Source organism: Anas acuta, chromosome 2 (genome assembly GCF_963932015.1).
Source record: "Anas acuta chromosome 2, bAnaAcu1.1, whole genome shotgun sequence".
NCBI classification, from domain to species: Eukaryota; Metazoa; Chordata; class Aves; order Anseriformes; family Anatidae; genus Anas; species Anas acuta.
In genome coordinates, this window is record NC_088980.1 from 90,782,869 (window position 1) to 90,801,669 (window position 18,801).

General features: G+C 38.6%; 1 protein-coding gene across 8 annotated transcripts in view; it reads right to left on the reverse strand.

The window, feature by feature from the left end:
- MOCOS (molybdenum cofactor sulfurase) overlaps positions 1-18,801 on the reverse strand; it is a 271,527-nt gene that overhangs the window by 50,971 nt on the left and 201,755 nt on the right. For all 8 annotated transcript variants that reach the window (XM_068671172.1, XM_068671171.1, XM_068671165.1 and 5 more), the window contains one exon: positions 2,804-3,003. In XM_068671172.1, coding sequence (XP_068527273.1) covers positions 2,804-3,003 — 200 coding nt within the window. The remainder of the gene's footprint in view (positions 1-2,803; positions 3,004-18,801) is intronic.

Below are 18,801 nucleotides of genomic sequence, written 5' to 3' on the forward strand. Positions count from 1 at the left end.
GTTAAAGCACATCCATGGGGCATTGTCACAATGCCTCCAACACCAACAGCCCTGGGGCATCAGCCGCCTTGATAGGAGACCTGTGCCAGCGTTTGACCACCTCCTGGTGAGGACATTTCCCTGATGCCCAGTCTGACTGGCCCCTCTCACAGGACAGGCCTTCCAGACCTTTCACTGACTGCCTTGCCCTCCTCTGGCTGCTTTCAAAGACCTTAACGTCCTTGTTATGTCGTGGAGCCTAGAACTGCACACAGGACTCCAGGTGAGGTTGTGACAACACTAAATATAGCAGGAAAATAAACTGCTCCAAACCTCAGCATAGTATTTTCCCTGGTATCAGTTAGTCAGCTTGTCCTTTTCAGGCTATCAGATGCTGATGTCCAGCCACACTGTGCTCTTTACAACGAGGCACATAACAATTGCCTGTCAGGAAGACAAATAGAATTGGTTGGATGCCTGGTTATAAGTAATTAATTATAGATGAGATATCATCCATAAAAGAATAGGACATTCTGTCTTTTCTCCTTTCATATACGAGCTGAAATACAATCGGAGTCATTAGTTGGTATCCACTAGTAGGTATGGAAAATAGAAATGTCATCCAATTTTCCCTTCGCTAAAAATTCCCCAGAATGTTTCCTGAAACTGTGTTCTCCTAACTCCACGAGACGACATTATGACACTTGGACTGACCAGTGAATCCATGTGAATGTGCAGATCATGGGCATGATCAAACTAGGGTACACCATTTCATTTCCATACACTTAATAGAAGTATTAGATTAAGCTTTGACTTGAATAAGCCTATCTAATTTTAGACATGCATACAAGTAGTGCCTCAGATATGAATGAAGATGAGATTACACTGTCAGTATGATGAAGCTTGCTCTCTATTGTATGAGTTTTCTTTGTCATCATAGAGAGGAAGCAAACATTTTTCTCCCCCATAACTGCTCTAAGAAGTCTGTGAAATAATTTAATTCCATAAAGAAGCCAATTATATATATCACACATTGTACAGCTTTGGAACTAATACTGATGCTGCTCGTTAATTTCTCAAAGTTGTTAAATTGCACATTATTTTAATTAAACAAAGTAATCTAACAGGCACTGCAGATGTGACTGGTACGCCATTTGAAAACTTTACAGTTCCTCATTCAATATAGTCATGCCAGAAATGATGACAATGTGGTGAATAGAGCAATCCAGATGATACAGATCAATAAAGAAGCTTTTTATGAGCAGCCACTGCAGCAAACAGGCACGATGGAGGCATAAGACTATAAAATCATTTTTTCTTTGAGGTTACAGTTGAGTTTAAAAAAGTGAAACAGGCAGGGTCCATTTTTACTGAAAATCAGTGACAATTAGAAGTGCAAATAAAGGCTTTGGTTTTAACCAAGGGACAGAAGCAAAAACAGGGTGTTTGCAGAGTGTTTTAATCTTAACATTATTAAGTATTAATTCAGTGGTATTAATATCACTGCTTTTTCCTAAACGCACATCCCAGACTGTATAAATGGCTAACTGACTCCTAAAATGTGGACTTCTTGGAAACAAAACTTGACTAATCTTTGAGATTGGTAACAAAGCCCAGCGATTTTTAAAAGAGGTATAGGAAGAAGAGCTTCTCTGTACATTTGCCCTTCCCATGTTCATCAGTGTGGCAAGTATCTTAAAAATTTACACAACTCCGTATTGGCAGGCTTCCAAGTAACTGTTTCACCTCTGTCCTCCCTTGTGTATAAATTCATCTTCCTGTGTATTCTCGTAGACATTTCTCTGTGTTTCCCTCCAAGAGCAATGCACCTATGCAACTAGCTGGCAGAGCAAGGCAGTTGCTGAGATAGCTGCTGCCAGTTATTGACAGCTTTGGAAAATCAAGGTCATGAACTTGACCTGTGGACTTATTCAATAGGCAGCCAATAAACGGAATAATTAAGCTGAACCAGAGCATTGTGTTTTTTTCTGGCTTCTGTTGCTGAGCAAGTGAGCTATGTTACCCTATGTTACCCACTGCCTGCATTTCCTGAAATGCACAGTCATATATGATTACGGCCAGCTTCTCGCTGATAAACAGGACACTGAAAGGTGGAAAAGATTCAGAAAATTTCATGTTGCAGATACTCAGAACACCAGATACTCAGATACTCAGAAATGTACTGAAGATAATTCAGATACTCAGAAATAGATAAAGACTAGAGAAAGCTACCACAAAATACAGAATTTATGGAATTTTTGAGCTTGAATCTCACTTACACTGAACATTCAAATTTTAAATAAAAATACCCTAGTGGTAATTTGTTGCTTCCTCAGGAATATTACAAGAATGTCATTCTTAGAAGCAAAGGGAGAAGTGAAATCCTTTCTCATGGGTGACTGCAATATTTTGAGATCTGATTTCATCTGTACATCAAAGGTCCCAAGGCAATCTCTTATATCACCTTTTCTAGATCTGCCTTTCATTCCCAATTTTGAGTACTCTGAAGAAGGAAGTCAACAAGAAACCAAACAATCCTGTTAAAACAGCCCACTTTCAAACTTCTCGTGTGTAGAATATTAAATCTGTAAGAAATTGTCTTTGGTTATCACGCACTTTGCATCGTGCTAACATTATTTATTGGATTATCTCTCTACAAGTCTAAAAATGGTTTTTATTTATTGTGTAGAACTAAGAAGAAAGAAAACCAAAACCTCAGAAGGGACTATGACAGAGAAAATATTTCCTTTAGGATAAAGAACTCAATGTAAATATGCTTTAGATACAAGGAGAACACTCAATATAAGGCAAAAGAAAAACATACCTGTGAAAAGCCGATCACCTCTCCATTTTCATCGAGCACGTTGAAATTAATGATTGGACCCTGGACATCTGGATTGCTGAAATCTGTGTCACTGTAAATACGTACTACAGGTGCCCCATTGGCATATTTTAAGGTAGACAGCACGTTATAGGTGTAATGAGCTAGTGCGAAGGTGTGTTGTTTTATTTTCTCCATTCCACCTACAAAAGAAAAGTGCACAAACATATCAGATACCTTATTTTTATGGAAATGTAAAAAAAAGTAGATTTTTCAGAATAGTATAGTTGGGAGCTTACTAGCACAAAATTGGTAGGTTTTGGTTCCTTTAAATGAATAAACAATTTCCAAATATTTCTTTCCTCATACACAAACTTCAGAAGTACTGTTACACCAAGTACTTATCTGCAATTAATGTACTGGAGAATCTGAAGTTACACTGAAATGGATTCATGTGCATTGCATCATTGATATTTCCAGTCTATACATAACACTAAGATGTTCTGGCACAATTAGTTTGAAAAACAGGTTTTGCTCCAGATTTGGCTCTGCAGGTCATAGGAATGAGGCATCAATCCTAGCACACCGCAGAGAGCAAACTGCTATGTGTAAGATAAAATAAAAATACTAAAATTCTAAATGAAATGATAAAAGAGAGAAATACAGGTCTCAGTCTACAAGGAATTAACTTGAATATCGAAGAAATATTCTTCTAAGCCTGCTCTTTTTTTTTTTTCTTTCCCCAGGAGAAAAAAAACGAGGATGTTGTGAACACCTCACTGACTGCACCCATGCAATTTATTTGCCTGAGAGAAGTTCTGCAGAGAAGTTTTTACAGACCTTGGCCTGGAAAAAAGCATAAAGAGTGGATATGTTGTTGTTGTTCCTTGCCTTTTTTTCTTGCTACACTGAGCAGTTTGGAAAAGAGGACTGCACAGATTTCCTGGCAGGTGGAGACCTGTGCTACATCTCTGCTTTCTGAGGGAAGGTTGTGTCTCTGTTATATGCCCCTATCAAAACGGTTTCTCATTCTCATGCTTAGAGGATATACCATAGGATGATCAACCATGGTCGTGTATGGCCTCCGGGATATTTTGATTCTCTGCAGGAAACTAAAACATAAGCCGATGAAGCAGGTTGTGATATTCACTAGTATAAGCCACTGCAAGGAGACCAGCTACTGGGTATGATACTAAATACCATATAAAAAGAGGAATAAGAGTATGATTTAACAGACAGAAGTTTGTCCATGGAACAAGATAAGTACAAGTAAACTTCTAAATAAAAGCTGAAACCCAATGAATTTGCATCTTTATGGAAGATAATTAGATTATAGCAATATATTTTAAGCAACAAGATACTTTAAGCAACACAGGGAGATGCGTGGAAGGCTAACATGTTTCAACACAATCACATATCCACTGAAGAGAGTTGAAGTTTCATCTGAAAACCCGAAGCGGTTTCTATTATTCATACTATATGTTGCAGTATGATAGCCCTACATCTTGTGAAAAAAAAAAAATAAATCTTCAAAAGCCTTGTGAGGCAGAATAGTGTTTTTCTTCCTCAGCTTTAGGCCCAAAGTATTTTCTGTAATGGTATCGTATTTGAGGTATGTGAACATTTCTGCAACTTAAAAAGATGCTTGACATCTTCTTTTACTTCCTTTTTTAAACTGCTTATCTATGAATCTCACACCAACTTATGTGCTTACAATCGTTATATCAGAATACCATTTTTGTATCTGAATTTCTGGAAACTTCTAAAGGCTGATAGAATTCCCCTTCCTTGGACAGAAATCTGGTCGTTGACTTTTACACATTTACTTGTAAAAGTCATTTATAGATGTATAAAAAGGTAAGAAAAAAAAAGAAAGTTATCTTTCTGCTGACATATAGAAGAATTACAGAAACTTCTGTTATTTCACTCTTCTTGCAGCTTCTATATTGTGTGCTATCTCCTTTAGATAAGTGAGGAGAGCAGACAGTGAAAGCATACAAACAGATTAGATATAAGGTGGAAGCACATGTTTTTGTTGCTAAAGAATAATAAAGAGGAATAAGGTATTTAATGAGATTCTAACATATGAAGCACTTTCAAGGAATGTTGCCAGAAGCTAATCAGTACAATTTCTAGATGTTAGCCACAGTAAACTTGGCAGGCATCTCTAGAACACTTCGGTCCAAAAGACAGTTTGTATTTTCAGAGTCTTTGAGAAGATTGCCTAGTAAGAGATGTTCCAGTCATTGTTTGGTAGAAGTTAAGAGCATTGAAATTTAAAAAATGGCTATTTCTCAGCAATTGCCAGAAAGTAGCTGTCTTAAGAGAAGTGGCTGCCTTGTCAGCTTCTGCGATGTCTGTAATCTCCTGATTCAGAGCTTTTCCAAATTGGCAGGAATCTTTTAATGGAAGATTAAACTACTGTCGTCGTGTCTTGTTGAAGAAATCTCTTATTCAGAAATTTCAGTCTCTCATTCACAGCAATCATCCTGCTATCATTTCTATATTGTTTTCAGCCATTCTCTTTTAAAGTTGCTTAATCACATTTCCTTGTTCATTAGTGAGAGGCTGATGAGCCTCTTCATTATTTATTCTGACAAATCCAAATGCAATACCCTGCAGTTGCTTTGCTGCCCCATGATTGGAGAGAGGAAGCAGTGTTGCCAGGGTCCCATATTTTTAAGCAGCAGAATAGGTTGTGATTAGGTCTGATGTCAAAAACCCTGTGAAACAAATGCCAGCAATATGAAGTTTGTTCTGGCAGAAAAAAAAAAAGGGTATATTCGGAAAATAGTTGTGATTTATTTTTATTTTGCTAAACAAAACGATCTGTACCGTCTCCTGCATAAATCCTGTGTGCTTACCTCATCTCCCTCTACCCACTAGGGAAAAAAATACGAGGGAGAGAAAATAAAAAATATCAGAGCAAATCTTTGGCCTCTAACATGACCTAAGGCCTTGCATTATTGCATATAGTCTCACATTTGGGGTGACAGAAGTTAAACTCATTGCTTGACTGAGCCTGTCTGAGGTAAACGAGAAGATAATATTATGGTTGACTTGACATCAATTAGCACGCTGCATGCCTGCATTTTGTCTACTGTCTTTACAGAAACCTGTCTTTATACCTAATGCTTTAGCTCTTGGAGAGTACTTAGAGAATTGTCCCTATCTGCCTGTTTTGGGGCTAAAAACAGCCTAAAGTACACCAGATGAAGTCCATCTAATATTATTTACTGTATTTATGTGTGACACATACAGCATCACGGATGCTCACAGTGCACAATTTGCACTCATTAATGGCTTCTTCCTACTGTACAACTGTAAGGATTTCCCTGCATAAATAGAAACTCCTTCATTTCTATGGATTAACATGCCTCTTATTACTTTTGTTCCTGTGTGTACATTCTGAATTTACATCAAGCCAGACACAATCGGATCATTAATTCTTCTCCTAGTTCACACATCAGTTTACACACTATTTGTTGCCACAATGAACATCATATACTTTTGCAGCAGCAAATTATTGAGCAGAAGAGATTGAAAAAGAAAGCTTTTATTTTTGCGTACAAACCTTCCTGCCAAAGTACTGTATTTAAGCCACAAAGATGTTGTTAAACCTCATCACCAGAGCTTGCTGCCTATGAAAGCTTTTGGCCCTTTTTTGGAGGCAAACAGAAATGTTCCCTTTCTTCTACCTACAAACAGAGAATAGATATATCCAATAAATACTTCTTTCGGAGTCACATGGTTTTAGAGGCACTGCCCAAGGATCTGTTGCTATTATATTCCAAAGCCAGATCAGTTCATTCGAATCAGTAAAGCCCTATTTCTTGGAAACGTCCAAGCGTGGCAACTGCTGAGGATCCACTTGGTCAAAACTCAGCAAGACAGGGGATGAGAACCTATTAAATTGCTATTCCTTGCTTTTTTTTTTTTTTTTTTAAACTAGGAAAATCTGAAAAGGAGAATTCCTCAGGTCTCATTCATGTAGCTGACATCTGTGTGATACTCTGAATTCAGCAGTGGCATGTCAGTAGACCTGCCAGCCACAACTCAGAATTCAAGGTCAGGTTTAACATGCCAAAAGGATTAATTTTAGCTTATAGTAAAAGTATTTGAAGCTCAAGGGAAGAAATCCAGAGAATATTATACTTCATTCAGAAACAAAAACATGTGCAGAGCAGTAAAAGTATACATTTCTATTCCCTCTTCAGTGCAACAAACTATTATACCTAAATAAATTCCCAGTATTCACAGCAGGGAAACAGTTACCATTTTATTTCCAAGCAAATATGGCACAAAACATGGAAGTCAATAGGAATTCCTGCTTGCTTCCTCTCTTGAGCTGCTTTCTTGGCACCCTTACACACTGTAAGCTCCTCCAGCAGCAAGTTTGCAAAGCAATGAAATTGACTGAGAGAGAATGCTGTTCCCTACCTTTTTGGGTATGCACACCTATTGCGGGATAACCCACAGATAAATTTACAATGTCAGCCTTTTCATAGTAGTTGCACGTGTGCATACTCTTATTTACAGAGACTATGGGACAGTTTAATTCTCAGGAAGAGACGAGCAAGATACCATGCACTTACAAGTAGGTAAGAACAGCGCATTCAAGCTGTGCAAGATGCACGACTGGCATCAAGGTACTCTAACAGAGTACTATCTAACAGAGGCCTGGCCTCTGTTGATAAATTATTATATTTGTATGGCCTCTGTCTTATTATCTGTTTATTACCTTCAAAATAGAGTAAGATTTTATTTTTCCAGTGGAATTTTATGTATGGTATTTTATCTAATCAGAGAAATAGAGAGACGAGATACAGCTGTCCTCTAAGTACTCAATGTAGAATACTTTTGAGGTAGCATAGCCCTAGTTTTGTATTATATAAGTGTCATACATGTAATGGCATACATTACAAAACGGCAAACAATCTCCTATCTGAAGCAACTAGAATTTCAGTAGCTCCAATGTTCAAATGTTAGTTCTTCCTGAAAGACCTGTAGACAGACAGGCATACGTCAACATCTGTAAAAGATTTTGAATAAAGAGATCAAGATAAAGAAGAGACTGAAACTGAGCCTCTAGAATGAAAGCTCTGGTGCTTCAGAGTTTTCAGGCTGAACTCAGGAACGTCTGTGATCTGCATCCAAACACGTTTCTTATCTCTCTTATTATGAGAAATTAAATACTGGAGATAAAGAAGAAGGGAGCCATAAATCACATATACTGTTATTTTTCTAACTTACTGGGAAAAAAAAAACAGTTGAAGCTTAAGTGAACAAATTCTCTGTTATTCCAGTACATCCAAACTCACATATATCTTTGGACAAGAAAGAGATCAGCGTGATTCATTATTCTTCAGCATAACCTAACAGATAGCAATGAGGCAGAGAAATGATGAGCTGAAATCTCATCAAACCAACGAGCAGGGAGTGAAACAAAGATGTAGCCACCTCCTAATAAATCCCAAATAAGACAGATCAGCATGTGGGACCCATGAGTCAATGTGCTAATGAAGCCATGGAACCTGCAAATCCTGTCAAGCATTTGGACTACCTCCTCCCCTTCCTCCAAGAAGCATACATCAAGATTCATTTCTGAGCCTTTTTTTTTTTTTGTTCTTTTATGTGTAGCACTGAATGTCTCTGACTGAAGTCTGTCACCTATTTAGTGTTATTCTCCCAGAGAACATTGCTTGAGGATGAACTCAGGAATGGTAGTTTCATATATCTCCTTTGCAAATTTGAGTGCTTTGGCTTAAAACCATATTAAACGATATATTCTAACCACTGCTGTTTTTCAGCAATCCTGTTTCAAACAGAACACTTCACACTGGAAAATTAAACACCCGTATGATGATCCAACCCTCTACACCCAAAGTGCAACCCTGAAATGTGATAAATACAGAAATAAAAGAGTAAATAATAATCAAATATCAAGAAACTTAAGAAACCTTGATCACTTGTTCTTTAGTAGAGCCCCTACATTCATTAATAAAACTATTAATTATACACATTCCCGATGGACTTTTTTTCTGAATTATGAGAACAGCTGTCCTAGGTCAGGCCAAATCGAGCTACCACCTGTCTCTCAGAGTGAGGAGTAACAGATGCCTAGGGAAAAGATATATGAACAACAGCAACAAAAAATGTAACTTCTAAGCAGACACTATTGATGGATTAAATAAACAGAATTTAACACAAAAATACATGGCAATGAGCTTACAGATGGGCTAACAGCAACTAAAAATTACTTTTGTAAACATACTAAGGACATAAAAGCCCCTTATGGAACTTAAAAATTAAAATGGATACATTGACATTTCCTTGGACTCAACAGAAATGAGCTCTTCTAATTTAACGCCATTTCAATATTGGTCATAACAGTTAGCAAATTTAGTTCATTAAAACTCAACATAAAACACTGTAACTGGCATATCAGCAAATTCATAAAACCATCCATCATTCATCCTCACAGAAAATGTGTAAGGCCCGGAGAGATTGCAAAACCCTTATTCACTCACAGGAACAGTCCAATCAACTCGATCTATAAAATATGTGTAATAAAAATTGATTTCAGTAGTGCAAAGTGGGGTTGATCAGGACTGCTTCTGCAACTGAGGTGACTGACTGCACTGTGAGCAAGAAGGGAAAAATCTGTGTCCCTAGATGTAGCTGGCAGGCCGAAAGGAGGTGATTCTCCCCCTCTACTCCACCCCTTGTGACTGAGACCCTACCTGGAGCCCTGCATTCAGCTCTGTGGCCCCCAGCACAAGAAGGACACGAGCCTGTTAGAGCGAGTCCAGAGAAGGGTCATGAGGATGATCAGAGGGCTGGAGAACCTCTGCTGTGGAGACAGGCTGAGGGAGCTGGGGTTGTTCAGCCTGGAGAAGAGAAGGCTCCAAAGAATCTTAAACGGCCTTACACAGGGACAGACTTTATCAGTGTAGTGACAGGACAAGGGTAATGGTGTAAACTGAAAAGGGATAGATTTACATTAGATATAAAGAAGAAATTCTTCACTCAGAGAGTGGTGAGGCCCTGGCACAGGCTGCCCAGAGAAGCTGTGGATGCCCCATCCCTGGAGGTGTCCAAGGCCAGGTTGGATGGGGCTTTGGGCAACCTGGTCTGGTGGGAGGGGTCCCTGTCTCTGGCTGGAGGGTTGGAATTAGATGATCTTTCTGGTCCCTTCCAACCCAAACTATTCTATGATTCTATGATTTTAAGATCTTGTTTCCTGAAAAACCCTATATTTTACCATGCAGATATTATAGCAAGATTTTTTTCTCTTTTTCTGAAATTATAATGTAACAAAAAATCACAGAAAAAAGGAAATTTTAGCCATGAAACTATTGTCTGTCTTGCAAAATCAGTGTCTAGGCTGAAATTTTAGATGGACTCTTGTAACTCAGTCACATACTTACAGTGCATCCAAAATGGAGAGCCATATTACACTTTCAACACTACTAAATCCATGGAGAATTCAATGAGTAATAAGGGGACCTTTTACTCTCTCAACACTAATTCTTTGCATAATAGCTTAAATCCTTTTATTCTCCTCCTTCTCCCACACCATCTCAATAGTTTAAGACTGTGGGAAGCAACTGCTTAATCCTCTATTCAGAATGTTATTCTGAAACCAAACATGAAACACATATTCGGTGTTTATCTTAATGAACAGAAGGCTCTTTGATGCCCCATCTCCCACTTCTTTCGAGCAGCTAATTCATGCTCTGTTTTTATACGGTGAGGCAAGCTAGAAGTCTTTGTTCCAAATAAAATGAGCAGAATATTCTGAAAGAAGCAGCTCCTCATTTTCAAACATATTCATCATAATGAGGAATATTTTTCCTTTAAAAAAAAAATTAAATTCTCTGGAATAGTATGGGAGAGGAGATGTACATGCCGGCTGGGTGGCTTGCTTTTAGTCTGTTTTAATTACAGGTACAATTCAATTTGAGTTAACTGCTTGTTAGACTGAAAACTAATAATTCAAATCTGCTCCAGGTAAGAGACATTTGATTTACTGCTCGCTTTTGTTATGAGATTACCTTTTTGAGTGTGTGTGTCTGTGCATGTGTGTATGCATGTGGGGGGGGTGGGGGGTCATTTTTTCCCATTCTGTTAGCCCAAGCTATACTCTCAGCGGATGAAATCATTTCAGGGTAACTTTTCAAACCAAAACGCCAGCAACATAAAAGATGAGAGGACTGAGGAGGCTTTCTTAGAAAGGCAGAGCGTTTTGCGCATCTTATGGAAGCCACATTCAAACTGGATCCCCAGCGTGCTGGATGACATGAGCCCACAGGTTTTGGCGAGAACAGCAAACCCATCGCTGAAAGCAGTGATTTATGTGGTGCTTGTGCTTTACCTCTAAAGGCTTTATATCCCAAGGTTTTTCTCGGTCCAACAGAACAACTTCTGCATGTGATCGTCATCTTAAGGACAAAGCGCAAAAGAAGCTTGTACTATAAAAGCACATAAATTCTCCTGGTAGCTGTTGAATGTAGCATGCAGGCCTGTTTTCTGTTGTATTATAAAAGTGGCTCTGTCCTTTGCTTAATGGAGCCTGCTACACAAAATTCCTTGAAGTCAGCAGGAGCAAGCTTTACTACTGCTGCTTGCCGGATGTTTTTGACACTAAACATCTGGACTACCAATATAAGGCAAGGCTACACTCTTGGGGATTTAGAAAACATAAGATGGGGCAGTGAGTTGTATGTTTTAAGGTCAGTAAAACTAAATCAGTGCTGACTTCACATGAAGTAGTATTTACTTATTTACTTGAGTCAGCCACAACTTTCTATTCACCTTGACATGGTAGGAGGAACAGCTTTCTCATCTTGTGCTCAGCCAAAAGCTATGGTACCATCAGGTCTGCATCTAAATGCAATTCTTCCCTCAGATAACTTTTCTAGAAGACCCAGTCATCAGTACTGCTTGAAGGTCTCATGAATTTCTAATGGCCCAGCAGTTTTGTGTTCTCTGATTTTTTTTTTCTTCTCCTGAGGGGAGCTGCAGACCAACGGAGACAAACAGCTTGCATCAAAATTAAGCTGAATATAAAGAAATGACTGAATGTATTTTCATAGGAAGAAATCTCTCCCTCTGCGCCAAAACAAGCCTTTACAACATTCCAGAAACCCAGCCAGCTTCTGTCTTTTTCTTCCTAAGATGGCAGATCCTAATCAAAAGCCTTGCTGGGATACAAATCAGTTCTGTTTCAAAGCTCACCATGCCTGCATTAGGTGGAGAAGAACGGGTCATCATACGCTCAAATTATCCTACTGGTTCGACTCTTACCTTCCTACAGGTTTTACATTAGTGATCCTTTTAACATCACATTTCTGGAATCTCTTTGTGGGTGAAACACTTTGATGCCCAACGCAGCATATTGATTTCCATTCCACGTTTTCCCTGTCTGATAACATTGGCTGGACATCCTCCCTCCTTTGCTGTGGCAATCTCCAGTGCAGGGCTGTGGCTGCCAGTGTAGGAAGTAGTGCAGATGCTGTATGTCTGCTCTTATGCAGATTTGCATCCCACTCTTTCTTAGGCTCCTCAGAGCTTGCCCATCACAACAATACAGGAAATACCACAAATTTATTTAATTAAAGCAAGAAATTATACACAGAAAAAGTTCCGTCAATAAATTCTAAGGTATGATTTTCATTAGTGATGAAGTAAGGAAAAAATACACTCCTTTTTTTTTTTTTTTTTTTTTGCATTTTGTATCTGTAACCATCAGAAATATTTAAAGTTGGTAAAATAAGCTCTAGCCTTTATTATTAATATATCAAGCTTTTCCTTAATGAAATTTTGGATTTTTTCTTGATAATAATTTTCTGATGCTTTGCCTTCTATTTGGCATTTTCAGACTAGGTCTCTGCTGTGTAATGTTATTACGATAATAACTACCATGGAGGAAACAGACAATGTCATTCATGAAATAGAGGCCATATAACAGCTACAACAAATTCTAAAAACTGCTTTGACATTTTCATGATTAGATGCCTTAATCATAACAAAGCACATAGTCAATATTGAAAAGCACCCAGAATTCTTGGGCCTCGTCCTAAACTGAATCATATTAGGACCTGCCTGAAGCTTTCTGAACAGGCAAATGCTGTTTTAATAAATATCTGGTTTAACACCACAAGCTAAGCAGTTCAAGAACCTCTGAATTCTTTAATGTTTTTTACTGCCACTTTTGTCGACTCACCCCCAGGTCACAGCATTAATTCCTCTTCACATCACTCGCTGCTCTTGTGGGGACCAGAGGGTGAGCTGGTGTTTTTTTTCTCTGCCTGGATATGCCAGGCTCATTCAGATGTCTTTAAGTTTATTGGCAAGATTTGTGAGATGTGTGAACACACATAATATTTCACAGATTGTGAAAGGAAAAACTGAGAGAAAAAATGGCTACTTCCATAACTTTGCACACTCAACAGATTTGAGCAGTGATGTTACAGTCCCAACCTCACTTCTCAAGGGCTCATTCAAGAAAAGTGAGATGCCAGTACTTCTTAAAGCACAGCCACTGCTGTGGGACACCCAGAGCCTGCACCTCTGCTTTTATAAGGAGAATATCCTACAGCGTTAGCTGGCATCAATTAACTTTTGACAGGTTGTCATCACATTGCTCATTCCTATGAGCTTCTGAAATCCACTGCACCTAAAATGCTGTGTGCTCTCCGAGTGGGTTGATAAATAATAACACAGCGTGCTCGAAAAAGAGTGGACATCTGTAATTCTGTAAGAACAGGGTAGGCTTTTTAATCAATTGCAAGTTTAGTGTGCAGATGCTACAAAGAAGATGAAGAGAAACCTGAGGCAGAAAGTATGAATATTATAAAGTAATTTATTTTAGTTTTTGCTTCTGTCCAAAGACTGTGAATAGTGTTCTTCGTAAAGAATTAGCCACTCTTGGTATTACATCAGCTGTGATAAACTGTAACACCATAAATCACTCAGAATCTGTGCTTCAGACTCAGCTGAGAAGAGCTGAAGTATTTCAAGACATGAGTAATTCTTATGTGTACCACTTGCTGTCTCACGTTGTAAATCAAGATCTGCAGCCAACTGGGGATCTGCCTCTAAAGGCAGAATTACTGCAGACAGGGTTAAAAGAAAACACTGAGCCAAGGCAGGCGTCAGTGAAGGACAAAAACTCTGAGGGGAGTGCTGCCAAGGAGGAGAAGGCAGGCCACAGGCCCTCAGGAAAGCCTGGCCTTCTGGCACAGTGACCCCTTAACACCTCAGCTTGGCAGAAGCCAGGGAAAAAGTGTGGGCTGCTGCTGGTATGTCAAGTGAGGGCCTTCCCCGGTATGGTGTGAACACATAATGGCTTCAATAAAACCATTTTCCCCATTGTTCCCATTCCAGCTATTTTTAACAATAGCAAGGCTATAGAAAGGAAGGTCCGTATCGAGGCATCATCCAAGAACTTCCCTTTTCAGGTGAGAAGGATAAGATAAGATGGCAGTGGTTCCTGTCCCACCAAGCAGGGATGAAGCTACAACCCTACCGAACACTTCCCTGTTTCCTTGGCGCTCTCAAGTTTTGGAATGCTATTTGTTACCTCCAGACACTACATTACTATATGGTACGATGGGATACTGCTATACAGGCTGTTCTGCAAGATCCACTCAGGCTGGTCAACAATATTTAAGATGTTACAGATCACGCTCAGGGATACCGAAGGTCAAACTTGGAAACACAGGTCCTTTTGCATTTTCTGTCTGTTTACAATTATCTACTATACAGTTCTTTCTTTTTTTGATGCATCATATTTGCCAAAGACATCTAGAATGCAGAAAAAGGCCACTTTTATTATTTGATAAATGTAAATATGCAGATTATAGATCAGGCATTACCAAGGAACAAATTAGTTTAAGGAAATAAACACACAGATAACCCTTGCTATTTTCTTTTTCATTCTTGCCCCACCAACGAAAAGTGCAGTCCTGCTATTATAAATGAAAAGTATGACCATGAAAAGAGCTTCATATTTAAAGCATTACGAAATGATGATCTTTGGAAATGAACCGTAAGTGTATATGGCTACTACGGCTAACAGAGACAGAGTATTATTACTGTCAGCAAAGAAAGTTGACACAGGCTTAGCTGCATGACCTTTAGCTGCACAGAGATGCTGCACAACATGAGATATGCAAATTCCATAACATAAAGAAAAGAATCTGTTTTATTACCTCAGCCGTTATGCAAAAGCAGAATTTCTTGAATTACAAAAACTTGCTATTAAAATGTTTTTAAAATTTTCATTTACACAACAGTCTAATAATAAAAGATCCAAATAAATAATATCACTGGATATTTAAAATTAGCCAAGACACTTCACAGAGAATCACAGAGTATCCTGAGTTGGAAGGGACCCACAAGGATCATCGAATCCAACTCCTGGGTCTGCACAGGACCACCCCAAAATCACACCATATGTCTGAGAGAACTGTCCAAACACTTCTTGAACTCCGATAGCTTGGTGCTGTGACCACTGCCCCGGGGAGCCTGTCCCAATGCCTGACCATCCTTTCAGAAACTAACATCAACACACTCTGCCAGTTTATACTAGGTGAAGACTCCCCATAGGATCGTGAACATTTGCTGCTTTGTGCAGCACTATCATTATTTAGGTCATTAGAAAAGGGGTATAAAACACTGCCATATCGGAAACGTGGCATTTTCCCTGACTTGGAGCACCATGTCTGAAACATGGAACTGTGGCTAGACTCTTAAGGAGCCTAGCTTTTTATTCCTTAAGGGTTTTGCCAGTGTGGTTATGCCTTCAAAATCTTTCTAGTATCAAGAGGTCTGATCTATTAACAACAGGTACTGTTAGTCAGAGCATATACTGGATACCAACACTCAGTTCTCCTAGTTTATATAGCTACGGAGTCTTTAGCACATTACAGGACCTTATAACCATTCACAGAATGTGAACGTGAAAGTTCTCATGGTATTATTTATCACTTAGAAAGAAGCAGCAGACTCATACTCTTAAAAAAGTTGTGATTAGTCTCCTGTATCTACAAAACTTCCTAAAACAAAGAATAACCAAGTAAGTTAAAAATATCTGCAACCAATAAATGTTTATCTAATACTGTGTTGTTTTTTTTTTTCTACCTTGAAGGATGCTTAGATCAGTACATGAGACAAATTGAATATCTTCTATCACACGTGAGACTCCATCTTAGATAACCTTGTCTGGGCTTAGCCTCTTAACCAAGCAGTTGAGAGCCCTGTTTCACAGTTTAAATGACTCAATCATTTTAAAGATTATTATTTAGCCTATTTCGTTTATTAGGTGGCTTTATGAAATAGTTATTTTCTTTTGAACTAACCTAGAAGGGTTATTTCAGGCTGTCCATGCTTCTAGTATTTTTAGAATCAATCTTTCTGGTCTGACAAGACCTCTGGTGGTCTTAACTCTATATGATCCTAACTCTATATCATCCTCTAGATGATCCTACAGGAACTGTATCACCCTACTGTGGTAGTTCTTGAAAAATATAAGACACTTAATTCAAAGCAGCAGCTAGCTTCAGACCAATTAGGACTGCAGTGATTAATCAAACTGTTCAAACATTTGACTGCAAACCCAAGAGGAAAAATTTAATAATTATTAAGTGTGAATTTAAATGCATGAGAATGCATTTAAACACTGCAGGTATCAAATATTCATGTGAGTGCATTTCATGCAGAACTAGCATATTCATTTACCTCCTTGAAAGTCGTCTGCCTTCTTGCATATTGCAGGATATAGGGGAAAAGCAATATGCAAAGGATTTGTCCTGTTTAATTTTATGAACAAAGTAACAATACAACAATATTTTGTGGGTTCCAACTCACAAAATCTTTTACTGGAACTCAGCGCAATTTTCCAAGGACCTCCACAGTCATTTTTAAGAGTTCAAGAACATCTTCAATGTTTACTGCAATGGTTTGAATTTAGGGAGCAGTTTTCAACAAAAGAATTTTACTAAATCACTGAGCCAAAAAGGCAACTGCTAGCCCATCAACCTGAGTGTGTCATTCTATTTTGGGGTGTCCTGAAGTGGCACCATGCTCTCAGATGAAGCATTTATCAGATAAAGTTAGACTGGATGGTGACATTGCATCTCTTTGTGTTTTCTATTAATTTCATTTCCCACTATGACACTCACTGGAGAGCTTTCTCTAATAGGAAGGCGTCAACACAACAATGAAGAGAGATCAGGGAGATGCGGGATAAGCTGGTATTTTGTGGCCATGGCAGGCAGTCAACTTGAGCTCCCTAGGACTGACAGAGGAGTACTGACAGGTACATACCAAGTCCTTTTTCGTCACATTGCTGAAAGTTCAATGGTCTAGAGCTGGTATGGCAGTTCTTTTGCACTGGTCAGCAATTTTGCTTTTTCTTGTTTTCTCACCTACTTTTTAGACCATGCTCTCTTGCCAGTGTATGAGGAGGTTTAGCAGGTGGCATATCTCTCTCTCTCTGTATTCCTTCTAACCGTATTGTGTTCTACCATTATTCTTAATTCTTCCTAACTACTCTAATATCCCAACCTTCACATGTCATGAAAAGTCAGAGAAAACCTAGCTTTTGCCCTTGAGAGACTCTCTAGCAGCCCAGAGAGTTCTTCTGTCTCACATGCAAGCTCAAGATGTATGTTTCACAGGAATAAGACACCCCTCATAAAACTTGAGAATACACAGATAGATAAATACAAGTTGACTCAAGTACTTCTTTCCTTCTCAGTCTCTAAACTTTGAAGAGATGATTAATATACTCAGGTTCTGATGAATTACATGATTTTTGTAGGATAGTAGAAATGGCAAAGTTGGAACACTTCAGATGTCTTAAACACAAAAAAGTAAAGGTAAAAGGAAGGTATTACGATTTAAATGGTCAGAAACATTACAACTTTATGGTCCTGCCCAGACTTGGCTCATCCATTAGATCAAACCAATCAATCAATCAATCCAAAAAGAAGTTTACTTTTTGAGGCCTTGACAATACAGGTCTTGTCATATATACTTGTTATGGTCCTTTTTCTCTTTCTTTTCCACAATGATGCTGTCAAGTTCAGTATGTGATTTACTGCAAAACCCTAGATCCTTCTCTATCAAAGCAGATAACAAGATGTGTTGGAAGCAAGACAGCATGTTGATTATTTCTGACTAAAAGTTGAATCTTGAAAGCTCGCTTTTTTCAACAGCCCGACAGCAATCACAGCCTTTATTTTCTTCTGCAACCAACCAACCAAACTTTGACCCAACTCATACCTGCATTTTCTTGTTACATACAGCGAGTTCCAACATGATGGATTAAATTGTTTCCCACATCCTACCCAGCTTTTCCTCTTCCCTCATATCCACTACTCTTTACGGATAATACTCACTGAAATTGAATATATATGATTTGTTCATAATTTTATCCAAAGACATTCTGTAAGACAGAAGCTAAATACATCACTATATTTCTCTGCTATTTTTGCTTTTTGACTTCACTGATATTAGTTTCCACCACAGATTTTTTTCCCTTGATCTACACATACAGAAGAGACAAATGTGTGTGTCAAGGGCATCAGGCAGCTTAACATCAGCTGCTTGTAAGTCAGGTTCATCAGTAATGTATTCAGAGCTTATTAAAGCTGACAGGATCCTCCGCAGCTGTAAAGCTCTCCTGCAGTAATCAGCAAGAACATCTTTCGATACTCTACATGTTGCTGAGATGAGGACCCACCTTTTCAAAACGTTCTGAAATTCTGCCATCCTAACTGAATGTGCCCCATCTGATTTATTTTATTTTCCATTTTATTTTGCAGAGGCAACAGTGAGTATTTGACCCAAAGACAGAGGCCAGATCTGCCAGTTTCACACAGCTGCGTGTTGAGCGGACCTTTATTTAAAACTCTTCCTGTCAGAACAGAATGATCTATTAGTACCACAAAATGGCATGATGCCCAGAGACAGACTTTGAGAATTTCTGC